At 41.4% G+C, this 23195-nt stretch overlaps 1 protein-coding gene across 3 annotated transcripts in view; it reads left to right on the top strand.

Annotated features, from left to right (window-relative positions):
- The window catches only part of LOC139755467 (phospholipid-transporting ATPase ABCA3-like), a 154521-nt gene that overhangs the window by 21600 nt on the left and 109726 nt on the right, over positions 1–23195 (top strand). For all 3 annotated transcript variants that reach the window (XM_071673802.1, XM_071673801.1, XM_071673803.1), the window contains exons 2-3: positions 9650–9982; positions 22890–23077. In XM_071673802.1, the coding sequence (XP_071529903.1) occupies positions 9934–9982; positions 22890–23077 (237 nt within the window). In that variant the 5' untranslated portion in view covers positions 9650–9933. The remainder of the gene's footprint in view (positions 1–9649; positions 9983–22889; positions 23078–23195) is intronic.

Genomic DNA, 23195 nt, shown 5'->3' with positions numbered 1-23195 from the left:
ATATATATATGTATATATATATATATATATATATATATATATATATATATATATATATATATATATATATATATATATATATATATATATATATATATATATATATTTTTAAACTATTCGCCATTTCCCGCGTTAACGAGGTAGCGTTAAGAACAGAGGACTAGGCCTTTTTTGGAATATCCTCACCTGGCCCCCTCTGTTCCTTCTTTTGGAAAAAAAAAAAAAAACGAGAGGGGAGGATTTCCAGCCCCCCGCTCCCTCCCCTTTTAGTCGCCTTCTACAACACGCAGGGAATACGTGGGAAGTATTCTTAATCCCCTATCCCCAGGGATAATATATGTGTGGAAGTCGAGAACATTATCCCGGAAAGCAAAAATGGGTATGTTTGAAGGAACAGTAGTTCCAACAATGTTGTATGGTTGCGAGGCGTGGGCTATGGATAGGTGGATTGAATCAAGGCATGTGAAGCGTCCGGGGTAAACCATGGAAAGCTGTGTAGGTATGTATATTTGCGTGTGTGGACGTGTGTATGTACATGTGTATGGGGGGGGTTGGGCCATTTCTTTCGTCTGTTTCCTTGCGCTACCTCGCAAACGCGGGAGACAGCGACAAAGTATAAAAAAAAAAAATATATATATATATATATATATATATATATATATATATATATATATATATATATATATATATTTTTTTTTTTTTCATACTATTCGCTATTTCCCGCGATAGCGAGGTAGCGTTAAGAACAGAGGACTGGACCTTTGAGGGAATATCCTCACCTGGACCTCTTCTCTGTTCCTTCTTTTGGAAAATTAAAAAGAAAAAAAAAAAAACGAGAGGGGAGGATTTCCAGCCCCCCGCTCCCTCCCCTTTTAATCACCTTCTACGACTCGCAGGGAATACGTGGGAAGTATTCTTTCTTCCCTATCCCCTATTCTTACCAATTCTACGTCTTTTCCATAATAATGGTCTCCAATATCCTTTATAGCTTGTTTCTGTTGATTCTGTCGAAAGCTTTCTCTAAATCTATGTGAGCCAGGGTAAGGACTAGATCTGTAGCTCCTCTACTGGTTCAAAAGCTATGTTGGCAGTTTCCTAATTCATCTGGTTAAAATCTGCTCCTGCACACGTCTCCTGTATGGGATAACAATGCTATTCTGTTGTTCTCCTTTCGTACCGACTGGAGCAATGATAGCGTTTTGCCTCCTGCCACGCGGTGCTGAGTAAATGTTTAAACCATTTCATCACGTCTGGGCCAGTTGTATTTCGTCATCCTTGGTGCCCTTACATTGTTCATCTCCTAGAGATCCCTCGCCTCGTCTTCAGAACTTGTCTCTTTCCATTTCATCAATTACAGCCACAAATCCACCGGTCTTCATTTTCTGGCACATTCAATGGATTTTTTCCTCCATCGAGAGGTTAGGTTCTCTGGTTCTGCTGAGATTTCCTCCCCTGTGATCCTTTATGGCAATATAATGTATCCGTTGTCCCTTTTCAGTCATTTTTTGCGACATTGTCAAGTAGTTTCTTACTTCCCGCCAAATCGGTCGGTAAATATTGTCCAATAACTTCTCAGATTTCTTCTTTAATCTTCTTTTATCTGTTTCAGTTTGTGTTTGAGATTGACGCAGTTTGAATTATCGTGTAGTTCTCTGGTCTTCATACGTTTTCTATATGCTCGCGTTTTCACTTCTACTGCACTTTTGACATCATTCCACCATGCTGCGGTTGTCACTTTAGTTCCATATTTCACTTTTACTCTGACGTCTTCTTTAACCGTCGTTATACGTTTTTTTGAAAATTCTTGCACTTGGTCCATAATGTTTTCCTTCAGGTAACATAACACTTGCTTGGTCTTAAACCTTTATGTACATTCTTCTGTTTCTTTATTTTTGAATATGTAGCGTAAAACTTTGTTTATTCGTTTCCGTTTTACTTTTACTTTTGACTCGGTTGTCTTTGACTCGTCCAGCACACTTCTTTGAATCACAAGACACTAATCCTCTAGATTTAACATCCTTTATCAAGTTTTTGTTATACATTATAAAGAAGTTGTCAGCGTATCTCTTGTCTTTCATGGATGCACCTTTGCTAAGTTCACTTGTGCCATTATGTTTATAGAAAGTATCCATTACTGATAAGAAAGTTGAAAACACAGAGGTCAATGACTCTGTCACCTTCGACAAATTTGGTTTCGACAAAGAAATCTCTAGTTATAATTTCTAATCCTTCCCATTCTCCTCTCACATGACCGTTCCAATCTCCTAATGTAACTATATTTTCTCTTATGTTTCACAATTCATAATTTTCTTTCAGAGTATTACAGAATTTTTCTTTTTGAATAGTGGACCTATCTTGTGGAGGAATGTATGGCTCAGTTTCACAGGTCTTAGATTGACTGATATGTTCATCATTCGTTCACTTCTTTAGTTTACGTTATCAATTCTATCAGCAATATGTGGTGTTAGCACGAACCCAACCTCGTGTTCACCAGGATCAGTGCCTCAGTATGTGACTTTATAGTCTTCATTGAGTACAAATAGGACACACAAGCAAGGCAAAGATTTATCAAGATGGATGTGAAGAAATATTGTTTTAGCGTAAGCGTGGTGGATGATTGGGGTAGTTTGAACATTTCAGCTGTGATTGCCGGCAGTATAGAAATATTCAGAAGTCTCTTTGATGGTAAAGAAAGTTCAGAAGATACGACTCTACGAGTGTCGAACTGCTTCTCCGTACTGAGCAAATATGTAATTACGCAGTCGTCCCACATCCAACCTAGGTGTTCATACTCCGCTCGCGACTGGTAGATAATAGGTGCCTGCCTTAGGCTGTCAGCCTAGGGTTGTGTGTGTGTGTGTGTGTGTGTGTGTGTGTGAGTATGTATAAACACATAGGAGTAAAGACAGTACATATATAAAAGGTTAAGATGTAGGGCAACACGAGTGTAATACTCGCTCATCGTAACACACTAATTGTAATTACACACACACACACACACACACACACACACACACACACACACACACACACACACAGATATGAAGGCAAGACTAAGAAAGATGGAAGGATGGTTCCGTAAATGATGTCAAAAATAGTTAAGGAGCTTCAAAGGGTGTAGGTAGCACCGCAGTCAGCCAGTGTGGGTAAGGTATAAGAGCGCGGGACGAGTGTACCCAGATAAGAAACGACGAATAGATTAATTTTGATAAGAACATCGTGGACAAGACGGGAGAAAGATCCAACACTTATTCATAGATTCGTCAAGAGTCAGTTGTTAGTTCAGGAGTAGGTAATCAGACCAAGGGAATCAGGAGGAGCACCAGAGCATGATGAAAGCACATGTGAGGAACTGAGTGACAAGTTCAGAGGCGTATTCACCATGAAAGACGCTGTGGCCACCAACACCACCGAGATGGAAAGGGGAGGAGGTCATAGAAAGCTTCGAGATATCTTAGAAAAGACATCAGCAGAAAAAACTATCGAGTCTTGACCCATACAAGGCTCAAGTGTTACCACATGCTCCGTGGAACCTCTTTAAGCACGGTTCAGGACATCGCTGGGGAAAGGAGAAGTGCCGAGGATGTAGAAAATGGGCAAACGTCGTATCTGTCTATGAGAAAGGAGACTGGGAAGACGCTCTAAGCTACGAACCGGACTCCCTCATTTACTCCCTCAGGAAGCAAATGGATGACCTCCTGCAGAGGAGAGGTCACTGACGTGCAAGGCAGTACGGCTTTAGAGAAAGGTCAAGGGTCACGAACTTCTTAGATTTCTAGGAGAGAGTGAGCTCTGTCTTCGACAAAAAAGAAGGATGGATTGGTTGTATGTGGACTGCCGGAAATGACACCTCATGCAAGGCTGATGAAAGTGATCGTTTTTAGTGAAATAGAATTCCAATAAATATGAAGAATCCTTTAAGAATTTTGCTCAAGAAATCAGTTAGAAGCGTCATGTATTTAAAGTAAACAGGTACCGAGCCCTGAAAGGCAATCAATGTCATGTTATAATCACCTTCTCCAGGTGCTCAAGATGATTCTAGAACCATATACGTTGTTACTGCATATATATGACTCATGATTGGTTACTTACGTTGGGCTTTAGGCCTGTCAACAACCTGGGTCATTCATGACGCCAGCGTCAAGCTACAACATCCAACAACCGAAAAATCTTGAACACCTTCAGGTGATAAGGGTCATTCTGAGACCACATACACTCTCATTACGGCCCTTGTCTAATACTAATATCCACGTAGATAAATTGTCTTATGAAACTGACAACTTGATGAAATATGGTTGTCATAGTTCGCTTTATCATATGTTTACGTATGAGTATCAAACGAAATATATTGTAATATATTGCAACTCGTTTCATGTGCTTTGTATTATCTAAGGTATGGAGTATATGAGACGAAAGGCAGTGCATGTCGCTAGTAATGATAGAAAACATTCCCTAACATGTAATTGCACTCTGAAATCTTTTATACCAAAAGGCTGTATGTTTCCTATGAGCCTTCAGTATTACGAATAAATGTTAGGATAAACACTAAAGGAAATTCTCTATTGCAATATCAAATTCTACAGAATAGTTGTCTTTGATCCACTGTGATACGATGGATACTCCAGCTAGCTCAAGGATCATCCCATCCCCTGCCCTTGGAGCAATCCATTATGTAGTAGGCTGTTGACAGCAGCCGCCCAGGGTGGTACAACCGTCCTGAGTGAGGAGCGTTCATGTGGTGGCCGGAACCATCTTACACTCTCCATGTTAAGATTGCTCATCTTACTTTCTGTCTCATCAAAACGGTACTACCGGGCTAGTCCTGCTATTATCTTCTTACAAGCACCACACACCTACTAACACCTTGCTTACTATCTTCATATAAGTTCTCTTGCTATCTCCTGTTTACACAATCGCTTCTGAAATATAATCATGATAGAGTCCAACAAATTTATGGTCCCTAGTCCCCGGCATCCTGGGGTGCTAAGACTCTCCGGGTTTCCGCCTGACTCCAGTGCCGATGAGAGGGAGGGATCAGACCGTCGAAGTACTTAACTCTCCCACGACCTTTCCCTCTCTAATAGACCAGCTTCTTTTTCTATTTACTTCACCAGGATTCGCGGTCTCTCTAATAACCTCGCTTCTGTCGAACACCATCTCACCAGCACCTCTCTTTGTGTCTTACTTCTCTCTGAGACCCAGGCGAGCAATGATGTTCTCTCTAACACCTTTTTCATATGAAATCATAATCTCCACCCAGACTCCGGTTCAAATGTGGTGTCTGCTTATTATATCAACACTACTGTTGCACTACTCGAGGACCTTGAGTCCCCAAACGTTGATGTCGTATGGCTCAAGGTCTGCCTGCCAGCTACCACACTTTTCTTTTGTTTCACCTGTTGTTCTCCTTATTCTAAACATCATTTATCTTTCTTCAGTTATTTAAACTCTTGCTATGAGACTGTGGCATTATCTCCCCACAAGCCGATGTCCTAGGCTACCTCGAGGATTTCAACGTTCACCATAGGGAATGGTTGAATTCCTCCCATACGGATGGTGCAGGGATTGAAGTCTCCATTCTCAATGATCTAGAGCAAATCATCTCCTGCCCTACCCATATTCCTGACAGCTGTGACCACTCTTCTGATATTTTGCATCTGTTTTTCGTCACTAATCGCTCGAGCTGTAACTACATAATCCTGCCCCCAGTTGATTCATCTGATCACACTCTTATAAATGTATCTATCTTAACGGCACCTCCCCCTCCAGCAGCCCCTTCTAAACGTACATATTAGCACCTCAGTAAAGCTATATGGAATAACTTACTGAATTATTTTTCTGATTTTCCTTGGGAAGAATTACTGTCTCTCATATGGTTATGATTCTCTTTCCACCAAATGCATAGCAGAGGATATTGTTGTGTGAATGGAAGCATTCATCCCCAACCCCTGTCCTCCAAGTCGACCTCTTCTTCCAATCTATTTTTCAACCGTTCCTGCTCTGAGGCCATTCAGGCAAGGGATCAGGCACATCAGGCTTGGATAATTTTTTTTCCTATGGCTCCCACTCAGCATTTATCACTGCTCGTAATCGCTGTATGTAAGCACATTATATGTGAGGAGAAGTGTTCCATCATTCAAAGGAAGTGCGATAACCTCTCCTCGTCATCCAATGAAAGGTCTTTCTGGTCTTTAGCTAAGGGCACCACTAACAACTTCTTTTGCTCTACCTTTCCTTCACTTTTCTGTTCTGACGGTACTGTAGCTGTCTCTCCTGTAGATAAAGCTACTCTCTTTGTTTCCCGTTTCTCCTCTAACTCCACCGTGGATGATTCTAACATTCCGTCACCCCCTGATGCTCTTCTTACTAATCCTATGCTCCCACCCGTAATCCCTTTTCGAAATGTCCAAAAACGCTCCTCTCTCTGGACACAAGCAAGATTTATGGTCTTGATGGCATCCATCCACATGTACCGAAAAAGTATGCCTCTGATCTTGCACCTGTGCTTGCTCGTCTATTCGTCTGTTTAAAAACCAGAAGTTTTCCATGTTTTTGGAAACATACATTAATACATTCTATCCCTAAGAATGGTGACAGTTGTAACCCTTCTAATCATTGTCCTGTTGCTTTGAGATCTACCATTTCCGAAGTCTTTGCAACCTCTTCAACTCCCATATCCTCAGACATCTCTCTGATTACCAGTTGGCTTCCGTAAGGCGAGATCCGCTGGCGATACTCTTTCCTAGCCTCCTAATGTTTGGCCTAATGGCCATACAGTTGTCCCTGACGTAGCCAAAGCTTTTGACAGGGTGTGGCTTCGGGGTCTCATCTCTTAAGCTCCCCTCTTTCGGCTTCCCTCCCTCACTTTGCTCCTTCATACCTAGCTTCCTTCCTGGCCGATCTATCCCGTGGTTGTTGATGTATCAGCCTCTCCGCCTTTCTCTGTCAACAATGGTGTCCTCAAAGTTCTGCCATGTTTCCAACACTTTATCTCCTTCGTATCAATGATTTCCTTTCCTCCACTAATAACCAAATGTACTCATACGATGACGAATCATCACTGCATTCCTCCACTTCTTTTAGTGCTGCTCCTTCTCTCACTCGATCTGCATCTCGTTTCGACACAAGTTCGTCAATGAACAGGGTATAATGGACAGGATATCTCAGTGATGTAGACCCTCCAAGACCCAGTTTCTACCCATCTCTCTACTGAAGATTCCTCGCCATTTTTCTTTCTCGTTTGACGGCTCTATGATTTCGTCTCTTCACTCAATGAACACACTTGCTATTACTGTAACATTCACTCTGTCTTGGAAACCCCACATTAAGGAAATAGTTGAGTCTGCCGTTATGAAACTGGGAGGCCTCTGTACATGTCGAAATTACTTTCCTTCCGAACAGTTGCTCCGTTTATACAAAGGATCGACTTGTCCTTGTATGGAGTACTGCTCTCACATATGGGATGGTTCTAGCTCTGCATCCTTACTTGACAGAGTTGAGTCGAAATAAACATTACAAGGCTAATTTCAAAACTTGACCCGCTTGCCCTACGCCGCAATGTTGGTTCACTTTCCCTCCTCAGAGATATCTGTTTGGTTTTTGCTCCAGGGAGTTGACTGCTTGTGTGCCCACTCTACTAACTAGACCACGCAATACTAGGCAAGCTGCGGTGGTACATGATTACTGTGTGGCCACTGACAACTTAAGTGTGGGCCGTCTTTAATAAGTTTCTTTCCCTACTCCTCAGAGCTTAAGCACTCTCTACCGTCTCATGTCTTTCCCAATAAGAGTGACCGAGCACATTTCAAAAGACAGGTTTACTTCATCCTCCAAAATTCGTAAACCCTTTCCCTTGTCTCTTCTTTTTCCCTTTCATTAACCTCTATGTTTCAAGTAAGGCCTGGCCTTGATTTGGACACTATCACTATTTTGTGTAGGTGAGGGTTAAGTCTTAAGGAAGTTTTAAGAAAAGAGGAAACAATACTGGTGAGAACAGGGAAATGAAAGTAAGTGAGCTTGGAAAGGGGCCTGTGCTAAGAAATAAGAAAAACCAGGAAAGGTTGGATGCAGAGAAGCAAAAGGAGTAGGTGAGAAATGGGAATTTAGAGATGCAGTGATGACATGCGCAAAAGATGCATGTGGTATGCGAAAAGTGGGAGGTGGGCAGATTAGAAAGGGTAGTGAGTGGTGGATGAAGAAGTAAAGTTGCTGTTGGAAGAGGAGACAGAGGAGTTTGAGCGGTAGTTAAAAGAGGAGGAATGGAAATGATTGGGAGATGTATAAGAGAAAGCGGTAGAAGGTGACGAGGATGGTGCAGGGGTTGAAAAGGAGAACAAATGGGAGTTGGGGTGAGCAAGTACCATTAAACTTTAAAGAGAAAAATATGTTTTGAGAGTAGGTTAATATTGTGCGAAGAACAAGAGGACAAAAATGGAATATTAGTGAAGGTGGCAAAAGCGTAAGTGATAACAAGCTGTGATGAAGTGAGGAGATAGAGTGAGTATTCTGAAGGACTGTTAAATGTGTTTGATGATAGAGTGGCAGATGTAGGGTTTTTGGGTAGGAGTATTATGCGAAGTGAGAGAGTCAGGGAGAATGGTTCGGTGAAGAGAGAAGAGGTGGTGAAAGCCGCGCGGCAGGTGAAATCCGGCAAGGCAGCGGATGTGGATGGTAATGTAGTTAAATTTACTAAGAACGGGGGTGACTGTGTTGTTGATTGCTCAGTTATTTTTCAGTGTATATATGGGTCATGTTGAAGTGCATGAGGATTGGCGGAATGCATGTATACTGTCAATGTATAAAAGCAAGGGGCATGAATTTAGGTGACTGTTCAAGCTACTGAGGCATAAGTTTGTTGAGTATACCTGGAAAGTTGTATATAAGGGTAGTGATTGAGAGAGTGAAAGCATGTACAGAGCATCAGATTGGGGAAGAGCAGTGTGGTTTCGGAAGTGGTAGAGGATGTGTAAATCAGGTGTTTGATTTGAAGAATGTATGTGAGAAATACTTAGAAAAATAGATGGATTTGTATGTGGCATTTGTATCCCCCCCCCCCCTACCTCCTCCTCCTCCTCCTTGTTTCCTCCACTTCTGACACATCTATCCTCTCTGTCAACCTCTCCTCACTCATTCTCTCCATATGTCCAAACCATCTTAACACACCCTCTTCATCTCTCTCATACATACTCCCTTCGCTACCAAAACTCTCTCTTACCCAACCAAATCTTTTACGATCAACCTCCTGAAACAATTATTGTCCTTAAACATCTCATTTCCAACACATTTACCTTATCCTATACTTTTCTATCTATAGCCAACGCCTCGCAACCATACAGCATTGACGGTAATACTTACTATGCCATCAAACATACCCAAGGTTGCGCTTAAACTCAGTGACTTCTCCTTCCACACCGTCCTCGCTGTACCTAAGACCTGTGCCCCCTCACCCATCATACAGCTCACATCAGCTTCTATTCCCTGCCATGTCCATTTCCAAGTGTCCAAAACATTCCACTACCTCCAAGTTCTCTCTATTCAAACACACACTCCCAACAACCGCTAAACATGATAAAGTTGCTCTCACGTTTGTTTATATAAGTAATGTTTAGAGGTCTCGATCTACATGAGTTTAATCTCTTCTGTCTTACAGCTTCGGTGCGAGAAGAAGCACAAGAAGAGTCAAAGCAGCGAACGTGGGAAGTCACAGACCAGTGAACGTGTAGTCTTGTAGAAGTGAAACTCCACAGTAGTGCACGGAAGATAACGTTTAGTAAAGCTGAGTCTCTCAGGAGTGCTCCCAAAGGTACAAAACGTTCATGCAGAATTTCTGTGCACTGCCAGTGACGGATCAGAACAGTGAAATCTAAGTGTTACAGCAGTGATACAGTCGAACTTTAGGAGGAGCGAACTTTGACTCTCACGACAGATAACCTCATGAAGTCGCACATAGACATGGACTCGTCTTCCTCAGACAGACCCTCAGGTAAGTTGTCTGAGTGTGTAATGACCTATTTGTACTGTACGGTGAGGCACTTTTACCCTCGTGGCGCCCCTTGTCTTGATCCTTCTCCAGTATCAAAGTTTCAGACTTCTGTATGCTCTCTTCATTCATCCTTGCCATAACCAGTCTGTTCCATTCATCCGCCGCACTTGTACCGTGAAGATACCTCTACGTATTCCTAAACAAGTTTCTTACTTAGTCATATGATTGCCGTCTGGTTGTTCTATCTATGCATCATCAGCCTGGTTTGATAGCTTAAAAGCTGTGATTAGGTCAATCCTCACTTTTCTCTCTTCCATGGTGAATGAATCTAAGTCCCCCAGCCTCTCCCTGTAATTTACCCTCCCTAATTGTTACCATCTTTGTTGCCCGCTTCTGGACATTCTGTATTAGCTCTTAATGTTTTTCAGTCGCATTGCGTAAAACTCAAAAGAATATTCTAGTTTTAGTTTTATGTTAAGTTTATAAAAGACAATTGGTCTCCTTAACTCTTTACCTGTTGTGAGGCTCTAACGACAAGTTAGTGGACGATATCGACTCCCAAGTTTCATACACAGATTCCTGAAGCTTATATTCTGCTATTTCGTATTCACATTGTGGCCGTCTTTCCCTCCGACCCATCCTCATTACTTATCATCTACTCGGGATGAATTTCATCATCCTTGTATCTGGCCAAGTTTGGAGTCTGTCTAGCCCCCCCTTGCACGTTGATACAATCTTCCTCGCTCTTCCCCTTGCTCATTACTTTGGCATCATCTGATCCATCAATGACCGCAGAGATAGATCGGCCGGAGAGGATGCAAGATACGAAGGAGCAAAGTGAGGGAAGAAAGCCAAAAGTGGGGATCTTAGAGATGAGACTCCGGTGCCACACCCAGTCAAAAGCCTCAGATATGTCAAGGGCAACTATATACGACTCCCCAGAATCTTACAGGGATGATGGCCAGACATTGTTAAGATAGAAAAGAATTTCATCAGTGGATCTCGTCCTACGGAAGCCATACTGGTGATCAGAGAGAAGACTGTGAGTTTCGAAGTGTCTAAGAATATTGGAGTTGAGGAGGGATTCAAAGACTTTGGAAATAATAGATGTGAAAGCAATTAGAAGATAAAGGGTCAGAACAGTCAACCCTCTTAGGGATGGGATGTATTAATGTATGCTTCCAAGAAGTAAAATTTTTGGTTCTTGAAGAGAACAGAACAAACGAGCAAGCACAGGTACAAGTTCAGAAGCACACTCTCAGCACACGGGGATGGATGCCATTAGGACCATAAACCTTGCTTGTATCCAGAGAGAGAAGAGCTTTTCAGAAATTCCGAAAAGAGGTTACAGGAAGAGGCACAGGATTAGTAAGAGGAGCATCAGGGGGTGAAGGAATGTTAGAATCATCCAAGGTGGAATTAGAGGAGAAACAGGAACCAAAGAGAGTAACTTTGTCTACCGGAGAGGCAGCTACAGTATCGTCATAACGGAAATGTAAGGAAAGGTAGAGCGGGAGAAGTTAGAGATGCCCTTAACTAAAGACCAGAAAGACCTATCATTGGATGACGAGGAGAGGACAGGAACGGTTGAACCATGGACTGGATGATGAGGTCGTCTTGGAGGAAGAGGGGATACATGCTTCCACTCCCACAAAAATAACTTCTTCTATGCGTTTGGCGGAGACAGAAGCATCACCACTTAACAGACAGTGGTTTACTCAAGAGAAGTCAGAAAGAAGTTACTTGAGTTACTTAAGTCAGCTTTGTTGAGGTGCCAGTATTTACGCTTACAAGACGCTGATGGACGAGAAGATGCTGTTAAAATAGATACATTTATGAGGTCATTCCCTTGCTAACAGCACACGTTTTCTGTTAGTTACCCGTTATAATTTTGGTTTCAACAAGTAGCACAGTAGTGTGCCTTCATATGCGTGATAAGTTCTCGAGCAATACTGTATCAATAATTTTTGAAGTGAATTATTTTTCTTGAATTCCAGTTCTTTGGAAATTCTTTACAATATTATAAAACGATTGGTGGATGATATCTTTATTTGTAGAAACCATATTATTCTTGTCATTATAGTTTTCAATCTCACGAAGCTCAAAGCGTTTTGTATATATATATATATATATATATATATATATATATATATATATATATATATATATATATATATATATATATATATTCTTTCTTATCATACTAAATCGCCGTCTCCCGCGTTAGCGAGGTTGCGCATAGAAACAGACGAAAGAATGGCCCAACCCAACCACATTCCCATGTATATACATTAACGCCCACACACGCACTTATATACACCTATACATTTTAACGTACACATACATATACATACACAGACATATACATATATACACATGCACATATTCATACTTGCTGCCTTCAGCCATTCCGTCGCCACCCCGCCACACGTGAAATACCATCCCCGCGCGCGCGAGGTAGCGCTAGGAAAAGACAAGAAAGGCCACATTCGTTCACACTCAGTCTCTACCTGTCATGTATAATGCACCGAAATAGCACCCTTTCCACTTTCAGGCCCCACAAAAGTTTCTATGGTTTACCCCGGACGCTTCACATGCCCTGGTTCAATCCATTGACAGCACGTCGACCCCGGTATACCACATCGTTCCAACTCCCTCTTTTCCTTGCACGCCTTTCACCCTGCTGTTTGTTCAAGCTCCGATCGTTCAAAATCTTTTTCGCTCCATCCTTCCACCTCCAATTGGTTCCCCCGCTTCTCCTCGTCTCTCTCTCTCTCTCTCTCTCTCTCTCTCTCTCTCTCTCTCTCTCTCTATATATATATATATATATATATATATATATATATATATATATATATATATATATATATATATATATATATATATATATATATATATATATACATATACATATATATATATCCCTAGGGATAGGGGAGAAAAAATGCTTCCCACGCATTCCCCGCGTGTCGTAGAAGGCGACTAAAGGGGACGGGAGCGTGGGGCTAGAAACCCTCCCCTCTTTCTTTCTTAGCTTTCTGAAAGGGGAAACAGAAGAAGGAGTCACGCGGGGAATGCTCGTCCTCCTCGAAGGCTCAGACGGAGATGTCTAAATGTGTGTGGATGTAACCAAGATGAGAAAAAAAAAGGAGAGATAGGTAGTATGTTTGAGGAAAGGAAACAGGAGTGGTGGGAGTATGTGATAGAATGTAAGAAAGTAAACTCTAGATAGATATGGGTAAAACTGAGAGTGGATGGAGAGAGATGGGTGATTATTGGTGCCTATGCACATGGGCATGAGAAGAAAGATCATGAGAGGCAAGTGTTTTGGGAGCAGCTGAGTGAGTGTGTTAGCAGTTTTGATGCACCAGACCGGGTTATAGTGATGGGTGATTTGAATGCAAAGGTGAGTAGTATGGCAGTTGAGGGAATAATTGGTGTACATGGGGTGTTCAGTGTTGTAAATGGAAATGGTGAAGAGCTTGTAGATTTGTGTGCTGAAAAAGGACTGGTGATTGGGAATACCTGGTTTAAAAAGAAAGGTATACATAAGTATACGTATGTAAGTAGGAGAGATGGCCAAAGAGCGTTATTTGATTACGTGTTAATTGATAGGCGCGCGAAAGAGAGACTTTTGGATGTTAATGTGCTGAGAGGTGTAACTGGAGGGTTGTCTGATCATTATCTTGTGGAGGCGAAGGTGAAGATTTGTAGGGGTTATCAGAAAAGAAGTGTGAATGTTGGGGTGAAGAGGGTGGTGAGAGTAAGTGAGCTTGGGAAGGAGACTTGTGTGAGGAAGTACCAGGAGAGACTGAGAACAGAATGGGAAAAGGTGAGAACAAGGGAGGTAAGGGAAGTGGGGGAGGAATGGGATGTATTTAGGGAAGTAGTGATGGCTTTCGCAAAAGATGCTTGTGGCATGAGAAGCGTGGGAGGTGGGCAGATTAGAAAAGGGTAGTGAGTGGTGAGATGAAGAAGTAAGGTTACTAGTGAAAGAGAAGAGAGAGGCATTTGGACGATTTTTCCTGGGAAATAGGACAAATGACTGAGAGATGTATAAAATTAGGAGGCAGGAGGTCAAGATAAAGGTGCAAGAGGTGAAAAAGAGAGCAAATGAGAGCTGGGGTGAGAGAGTATCATTAAATTTAAGGGAGAATAAAAAGATGTTTTGGAAGGAGGTAAATAAAGTGCGTGAGACAAGAGAACAAATGGGAACATCGGTGAAGAGGGCAATTGGTGAGGTAATAACAAGTAGTGGTGAAGTGAGAGAGAGATGGAGTGAGTATTTTGAAGGTTTGTTGAATGTGTTTGATGATAGAGTGGCAGATATAGGGTGATTTGGTCGAGATGGTGTGCGAAGTGAGAGGGTCAAGGAAAATGATTTGGTAAACAGAGAAGAGTTAGTAAAAGCTTTGCGGAAGATGAAAGCCGGCAAAGCGGCGGGTTGGATGGTATTGCAGTGGAATTCTTTAAAACAGGGGGTGACTGTGTTGTTGACTGGTTGGTGAGAATATTCAGTGTATGTATTTCTCATGGTGAAATGCCTGAGGATTGGCGGAATGCATGCACAGTGTCACTGTACAAAGGCAAATAGGGATAAAGGTGAGTGCTCAAATTACAGAGATATAAGTTTGTTGAGTATTCCTGGGAAATCATGTGGGAGGGTATTGATTGAGAGGGTGAAGGTATGTACAGAGCATCAGATTGGGGAAGAGCAGTGTGGTTTCAGAAGTGGTAGAGGATGTGTGGATCAGGTGTTTGCTTTGAGAATGTATGTGAGAAATACTTAGAAAACAAATGGATTTGTATGTAGCATTTATGAATCTGAAGAAGGCGTATGATAGATTTGATAGAGATGCTCTGTGGTAGGAATTTAGAGTATATGGTGTGGGAGGCAGGTTGCTGGAAGCAGTGAAAAGTTTTTATCGAGGATGTAAGGTATGTGAACGAGTAGGAAGAGAGGAAAGTGACTGGGTCTCAGTGAATGTCGGTTTGCGGCAGCGGTGCGTTAAGTCTCCATGTTGTTTAATTTGTTTATGGAAGGGGTTGTCAGGAAGGTGAATGCAAGAGTTTTGGAGAGAGGGGCAAGAATGCAATCTGTTGTGGATGAGAGGGCTTGGGAAGTGAGTTAGTTGTTCGCTGATGATACAGCGCTTGTGGCTGATTTGGGTGAGAAACTGCAGAAGCTGGTGACTGAGTTTGGTAAAGTGTGTTAAAGAAGAAAGCTGAGAGTATATGTGAATAAGGGCAAGGTTATTAGATACACTAGAGGGACAAGTCATTTGTTAGGAAAGTTTGAATGGAGAGAAACTGGAGGAAGTGTAGTGTTTTAGATATCTGGAAGTGGATTTGGCAGCGGATGGAACCATGGAAGCGGAAGTGAGTCACAGGGGCGAAGGTTCTGGGAGCGTTGAAGAATGTGTGGAAGGCAAGAACGTTATCTCGGAAAGCAAAAATAGGTATTTATGAAGGAATAGTGGTTCTAACAATATTTTATGGTTCTGAGGCATGGGCTATAGATAAGGTTGTGCGGATGAGGGTGGATGTGTTTAAAATGAGATGTTTGAGGACAATATGTGGTGTGAGGTGGTTTGATCGAGTAAGTAATGAAAGGGTGAGAGAGATGTGTGGAGATAAAAAGAATGCGGTTGAGAGAGCAGAAGAGGGTGTATTGAAATGGTTTGGTCATATGGAGAGAATGAGTGAAGAAAGATTGACCAAGAGGGTATATGTGTCAGAGGTGGAGGGAACGAGAAGAAGTGGAAGACCAAATTGGAGGTGGAAAGATGGAGTGAAAAAGATTTTGAACGATCGGGGCCTGAACATGCAGGAGGGTGAAAGGCGTGCAAGGAATAGAGTGAGTTGGAACGATGTGGTAAACCGGGGTCGACGTGCTGCCAATATTGAACCAGGGCATGTGAAGCGTCTGGGGTAAACCATGGAAAGTTTTGTGGGGCCTGAATGTGGAAAGGGAGCTGTGGTTTCGGTGCATTATACATGACGGCTAGAGACTGAGTGTGAACGAATGTGGCCTTTGTTGTATTTTCCTAGCGTTACCTTGCGCGCGTGCGGGGAAAGGGGGTTGTCATTTTATGTGTGGCGGGGTAGGGACGGGAATGAATAAAGGCAGCAAGTATGAATTATGTACATGAGTATATATATATATATATATATATATATATATATATATATATATATATATATATATATATATATATATATATATATATATATATATTATCCCTGGGGATAGGGGAGAAAGAATACTTCCCACGTATTCCCTGCGTGTCGTAGAAGGCGACGAAAAGGGGAGGGAGCGGGGGGCTGGAAATCCTCCCCTCTCAATTTTTTTTTTTTTTTTTTTTTTTTTTCAAAAGAAGGAACGGAGAAGGGGGCCAGGTGAGGATATTCCCTCAGTGGCCCAGTTCTCTGTTCTTAACGCTACCTCGCTAACGCGGGAAATGGCGAATAGTTTGAAAAAAAAAGAAAAAAAAAAAAAAAAAATATATATATATATATATATATATATATATATATATATATATATATATATATATATATATGTGTGTGTGTGTGTGTGTGTGTGTGTGTGTGTGTGTGTGTGTGTGTATACGTTGAAATGTATTGTTATGTATATGTGCCTGTGTGGATGTGCATGTATATACATGTGTATGTGGGTGGGTTGGGCCATTCTTTTGTGTGTTTCCTTGCGCTACCTCGCTAACGCGTGAGACGGCGACAAAATATATATATATATATATATATATATATATATATATATATATATATATATATATATATATATATATATATATATATATATATATATATATATATATATATATATATATATATATATATATATATATATATATATATATATATATATATATATATATATATATTTGCTTCATCCCTCCGTTCCCATAACCTTCGCCCTCTCCCCTACCCTGTGACTCACTTTCGCTTCCACGGTTCCATCCGCTGCCAAATCCACTCCCAGATATCTAAAACACTTCACTTCCTCCAGTTTTTCTCCATTGAAACTTACATCCCAATTGACTTGTCCCTCAACCCTACTTAACATAATGACCTTGCTCTTATTCACATTCACTCTCAACTTTCTCCTTTCGCACACTTTTGCAGAGTCAGTCACCAACTTCTGCAGTTTCTCTCTTGAATCAACCACCAGTGCTGTATCATCGGCGAACAACATCTGACACACTTCCCAAGCCCTTTCATCCCCAACAGACTGCATACTCGACCCTCTCTCCAGAAACTCTTGCATTAATCTCCCTAACTAACTCATCCATTAACAAATAAAACAACCTTGGGGACATCACACACCTCTGCCGCAGACCGACCATCAATGGAAACCAGTCACTTTCCTCTCTTCCTACTCGTACACATGCCTTACATTCTTTTCTCCTTTTTATCAACGATTTCCTTTCTTCAACAAATAATCCAATGCACTCATACGCTGACGACTCAACACAGCTTTCTTCCTCATCCCTCAGTTCCACTTCTCTCGTTCGTCTGCATCTCTGCATCTCCGTTGTCTCAGCGGGGTAGACGAAATCTGGTCAAGTTCAGTGCCTTCAAGACCCAGTTTCTACCCATCTCTTTATCGAAAACTCCTCACAACTTTCGTCTCTCCTTTGACGGCTCTGTGATTTCGCTTTTTGACTCAATGAACATAATTGCTATGATATTAAATACACTCTTTCTCGTAAGCCCCACATTATGGAAATAAGAAACTGGAAGTCCTGATTTCATGCCCCTATACACAGAGCGCTGCTCAAACTGACGACCAGTAAATTTTCCTCCCGTTTTCCTCGAATTTTTACTTGAAATCACGGCCTCGTAAGTCAACTTCGCTACACACAAGTTACATAAAGACCTAGATATATTGCAAAGGAACATAGTCAGATTAGTGCTATGGGTACTGTTTATTTCTGCTTTCGATGGGGTTTTGTTCCTGAATCTAGGCGGGAACCTGGGTAGTACCCTGCATGTAAACAGTCAAGATGGCCGGCTCATGTATAGCCGAAACGAATTAATGGATCATACTGACGGCGCCAGTAGTTATGCTAGCCTCAGAGAGCTGCCTGAAGCAGTGAAACGAACCAGTAGGAGGAGGGGCCGGCGAGAAGGAGCCCGGGTTAGAGGTAGAAGGCAGGGTGCGCAGTTGCCACTGCCCTTGATGGTGTGTGGGAACGTACGTTCGTTAAGGAACAAGATTGATGAATTGTCAGCCATGTGTAAGTGGAGTCACGTGTATAGGGAGGTGTCGATGCTCTGTTTAACGGAGACGCGACTTTAAGAGAATAAAAACCTTGATAGTGGGTACCAGATCGATGGTATCAGCTGGTTCGAGGTGACAGAACAGAAGCAGCAGGTAAGCGCTCGGGAGGAGGAGTGTGTGTATATATTAATGAACGAAGTGGTATAAACTTTACGGTATTCAATAAACTGTGCAATGAAAATATAGAACTTCTGACACTTTCGCTACGAACGTATTATTTGTCAGGGGAATCCAACAAAATCTTTGTGACCGGAAGTGACTTTAAACACTCTATACAACATTACCAACAGTTTATCAACTTCCCTTCACGCATAGACAAAGCATTAAATCCTTTTTTCTGTACCGGTATTAACAGCTGTTTCTAAACAATTGAAGCTACAAGGCTTGTCGCACCACAGTATGTGTCTTTTAACACGAGCGGATAGACGGAAATTTCAAACATTTAAACCTGTTTGTAAATCTTTCCATGACTGGACACATGAAGCAAATGAAACTTTAGTTGGTTGTATGAAGCTTACAGACTGGGACGTGTTGTATGATCCAGTGCTTGTATTGATGAATTTCTATATTTTATTTTGTATTGATGTAATTATTCATACAAAAGACAGGTTGAATTTCACCCAAGTAATAAACCTTGGGTTACTAATGACTTAAAAGATAGTGTTGAATGGAAATAAAACACGACTGGCAAATAATGATAGAAATAAGTTAACATTAATACAGAAGGATATTTACTATATGATAGACATATTTAAAGATAGATTTAGGATTGAAAGACTGTTCAGCGGCGACCCAAAACGTGCATGGGAAGGTCTGGGAAGCTAACTGGCATGTGTAGAGAGAGGATTTTGCCTGACGCTGTGGACGTTTGTAATAAATTGAACGAATTTTACGCTAGATTCGATGTGCATTAATTTTTTTTTCTAGAACTTAACACAATATGTCAGTCTCTATACTCTGAAAATGATTAGCCTACTGTAACTAGAGAGGAAGATGTCATTGAATAGGGTATAGGGTATAAATAGGTTATAAATGGTAAGGCAGCAGACCTGATAAGTGGTAAGGTACTGACTGACTCTGTAAACATCACTTTTCACACATTCTTTGTAGACTATTTCAGCAGTCACTTGGTATGTCTTGTATTCCTGAAATATGGAAAACGTCTGAAATTGTATCAAAGAAAAAAAATGTCCTTGTAATGATGATCATAGGCCTGTGGCACTTACTTCTATTATAATGAAATACTTTATTGTTAAAAAGATATTGGATGAACAGATATTTGATCTTATGGATGAGCTACAATTTGTATATGTAGAAAATAGATGTGTAGAGAATACTAGCATGTCTGTTTTTGATTATATTCTTTTTCACGAAGATGGTATAAACAAGCTGGGTAAACAATATTCTAAAGATTCAGTTTGTTGATTTGAATAGTGCGTTAATCCCATTCAGCCACATATGATAAAAAAAACTTAATGATGTTAATTCTCAAAATGTACTGTGGATACATGCATTTGTGTCCAATATGTATGTTAGATTTTTGAACACATTCTCCAACATGATAGTTAGCAACAGTGGAGCCTCACAGGGGTGTGTCTTATCACCAGGTTTGTTTACATTATACACCAGTGGCTGTAAGGCAATGGATGTAGATAGCAGGATCTTCATATACGCAGATGACACAGCTCTTGTAAGTCTTCGTCTCAATGGTGACTTTGGATGTTGAGAGGAAGTTGAACATTTTGATACATGGTGCAAGAACAACTGTTTAGAATTTGATGAGGAAAACAAAAGAAATGGTTATAGATTTTAGTAGACAACCATTAGAACATCTACCTTTGTATATCAATAATGAAATGGTTGTAAAGGTAAACGATCATAAATATCCTGGAGCAGTTATAGATGATGATTAGATTTTGTGAACATTGTTTTCAAAAAAGGTCAACACTAGATTAGACTGGTTTTGTAATTAAAAATATGAATGTAAAACTATACTGAACTGCTTTTAAGCTTTACACTTTTTCGTAATTGAGCTTCCTTGTTCGTATCTTATCCCTGCATTGTCCCTGTAGTTGCTCGTTGGAAGGTTTAAATGTATTTTGTTACCGACGATCAACCATTGTTCTTGGAGTTTGATGCAGGTGTTACATTTCACCTCGTTTCACCTTTATACATAGTGAACGACCTGGCTCGGGCAACACATGCCCAAGTCATGGGCATCTCGGATGAAAGAAAAATAAGGAAGAATATGGATGGAGAAATTGATCAAAGTTTCTCAGGTGTTGGTACATCTGACTTTTAAGAGTCAAAATGTCATACGGAAAAGCTAAGATGAAAGAAGGAGGAGAGTTCTACAGCTCTGTTGTTCGAAGGAAGAAGGAGGTACCATAATGGTCAGTCCCCTTGTGGCTGGTCTCCACACACAAACGTTGGAAGCAAAGCCCGACGCGTATCATGGGCTCAAGGTTTGGTAACAAGGATACATGCAGACGGCTCACAAAAGGAATGGTTGGTAAAAGGTGATGTCTGGAGAATTGATGAAATGGAAGGATTTTGATTCTACTCCATTGATGAGAGGTGGAGGATGAGCTACCTCAAGTATGTGAGCAGAACTCCACAGTGTGGTGAGTAAGACCCATGTAGATATGAAGTAGCTGCTCAAAAGAGAAAAAAAAATGCTGCACCTGTACAACAGCCGCAGCTGTTGAAGAGCAGACTTTAACATGTTAATTATGTGAGGTTTTCCAGGACAGCGTGGAGGATATGGTTATGACCATTAACATGTTAATTATGTGAGGTTTTCCAGGACAGGATGGAGGATATGGTTATGACCATTAACATGTTAATCATGTGAGGTTTTCCAGGACAGGATGGAGGATATGGTTATGACCATTAACATGTTAATTATGTGAGGTTTTCCAGGACAGGATGGAGGATATGGTTATGACCATTAACATGTTAATTATGTGAGGTTTTCCAGGACAGGATGGAGGATATGGTTATGACCATTAACATGTTAATTATGTGAGGTTTTCCAGGACAGGATGGAGGATATGGTTATGACCATTATTTTCATATGCTGACTGGAAATTATTAACATTGAGGAAGACATGTTAGAAGCCATTGCGTTGCGTTTTAGCATTACTAACTTTAACCAGCATTGTGCTCGCCTTGTTCCGAGATACCGTGTAGGTCCAAACTACGGGAGATATATTTAGCACGAGAAAGAAGATTAGTATTAGGATGAGGAGGCGTGGAATAAAATTGACTGAAGTATGTGCAGTGGAATACTCAGCGGAAGAGTGAATAAAGTTGGCAGTTAGAAAAAAAAAAGAATCATTTTTGGACAAAAGAAAGAGAGCAGACGATGGGACAGAACCCTGAGGAACACCAGTGCTGAAAAAATTAAGTGGAGGAAGTCGTTCCATCGACGACTACCGCAGCGACCCGGCTGCAGGGGAAGCCGTGCATTAGGGAAGAAATAGAAGCAGTGACGTCACATAGTTCACACACGTCGAGGACCACCAGAATCTTGGGCCCAAAGACCTACACCCAGAACTGTTTAATTTTCTGATTCTTGGATGATTCTGGCTGCTGTACCTGACTTGACTTTCTGATATTTGGTACAGAAAGCAGTTTGTGGTAAGGTCGGTCACTATGCTGACTTTGCTTTTTCCTCCTCGTGTATCACATCTTCTGTTCCAGTTCTTTTCTACCCGATACTTTGTGAAAGCAGTGTTGGACTAGTGTAACTGTTGCATCATACATCGTACAGTGCTCTTCTAGATTACCTTTTCCCAAGTACTTTATGTCTCCCTACAGTTCTTCCTCTAAAGCAGTGCTTCCCAACCTTACTGAGTCACGTACCACTAACTTGTCTTTGCTCAATTTTGTGTAATCGATTTTCTGGTAAAACCTCATTTGAGTCTTTAACTTTCAACTCAGATATGACGTTCATTCTTCTTCACTCACGACTGAAGCATCTAAAATGAACACCACGCACCATGTAGATGGTTCTCACGTACCACTAAAGAGGTAGGTGTACTACTGGCCTCAGTGGGAACTTTAAAGTCCATGTTGCCCACATCTCATAGCGCATAACCACATCACATACACTAGGATATGTCTAGAATTCCTCTCTCGTACCTGCACAAGGAACAACTTAAAACACAAAACCCACAGCACATTATCAAGCGCACATCTCGTAACCCTCTCATTATGACGCAAGTCGCTCACCTTACATCTCAAAAAGCACATGACATATCTCACATGTACCGGCGCACATTTATTGCGCATCCTCGACAACATACTTCCTCGAACACATCCCTAAACTTCGTTCAGCAGTTCAGAGAGTAGCTACTGCATCACACCCGCTACAAGAACATCCCTGTCGCAACCATCACGAACATAATCCGTGATCAAGGGGACGCCACCCTGATGTTCGTATAAGAACTGTGTGTCTAACACCCTCTCCTTTTTCATCGTTCCGCTACCTGTATTTTGTGTATTTTCTACAAATATTTTCAGATTGTAGTCGCAGTTGATAAAGTAAGATCATTTGATAATCATCGCTATCATCTTTGTAAGCGTCCTCATCCGCAGGCACAGCCAAGCGACAGAAGAGTGTATGGAGGAAGCTGGTGCTTCTATTGTGGAAGAACCTCCTACTGAGGAGACGCCACTGGCTCCTCACCTCCTTCGAGATCCTGCTCCCCACACTCCTCTTTACCCTCATCCTCGCCATCAGGTTAATGCCAGACAGCGCGTTCCTTCCCAAGTACATCAGTGAGGTAGGTAGGAAGTGGTTTATGGAAATTAATAAGATGAACATCAATGAAGTAAGTAAAAAGTACCACAAGTAAGTAGGAAGCGCAGCAATGAGTAAGAAGGTACATAAATCAGTTAAGT

The sequence above is a fragment of the Panulirus ornatus genome, chromosome 19 (assembly GCF_036320965.1).
Source record: "Panulirus ornatus isolate Po-2019 chromosome 19, ASM3632096v1, whole genome shotgun sequence".
NCBI lineage: Eukaryota > Metazoa > Arthropoda > Malacostraca > Decapoda > Palinuridae > Panulirus > Panulirus ornatus.
Note: the sequence above shows the minus strand (reverse complement) of the source record. Positions and strands in the feature narration are given on the sequence as shown.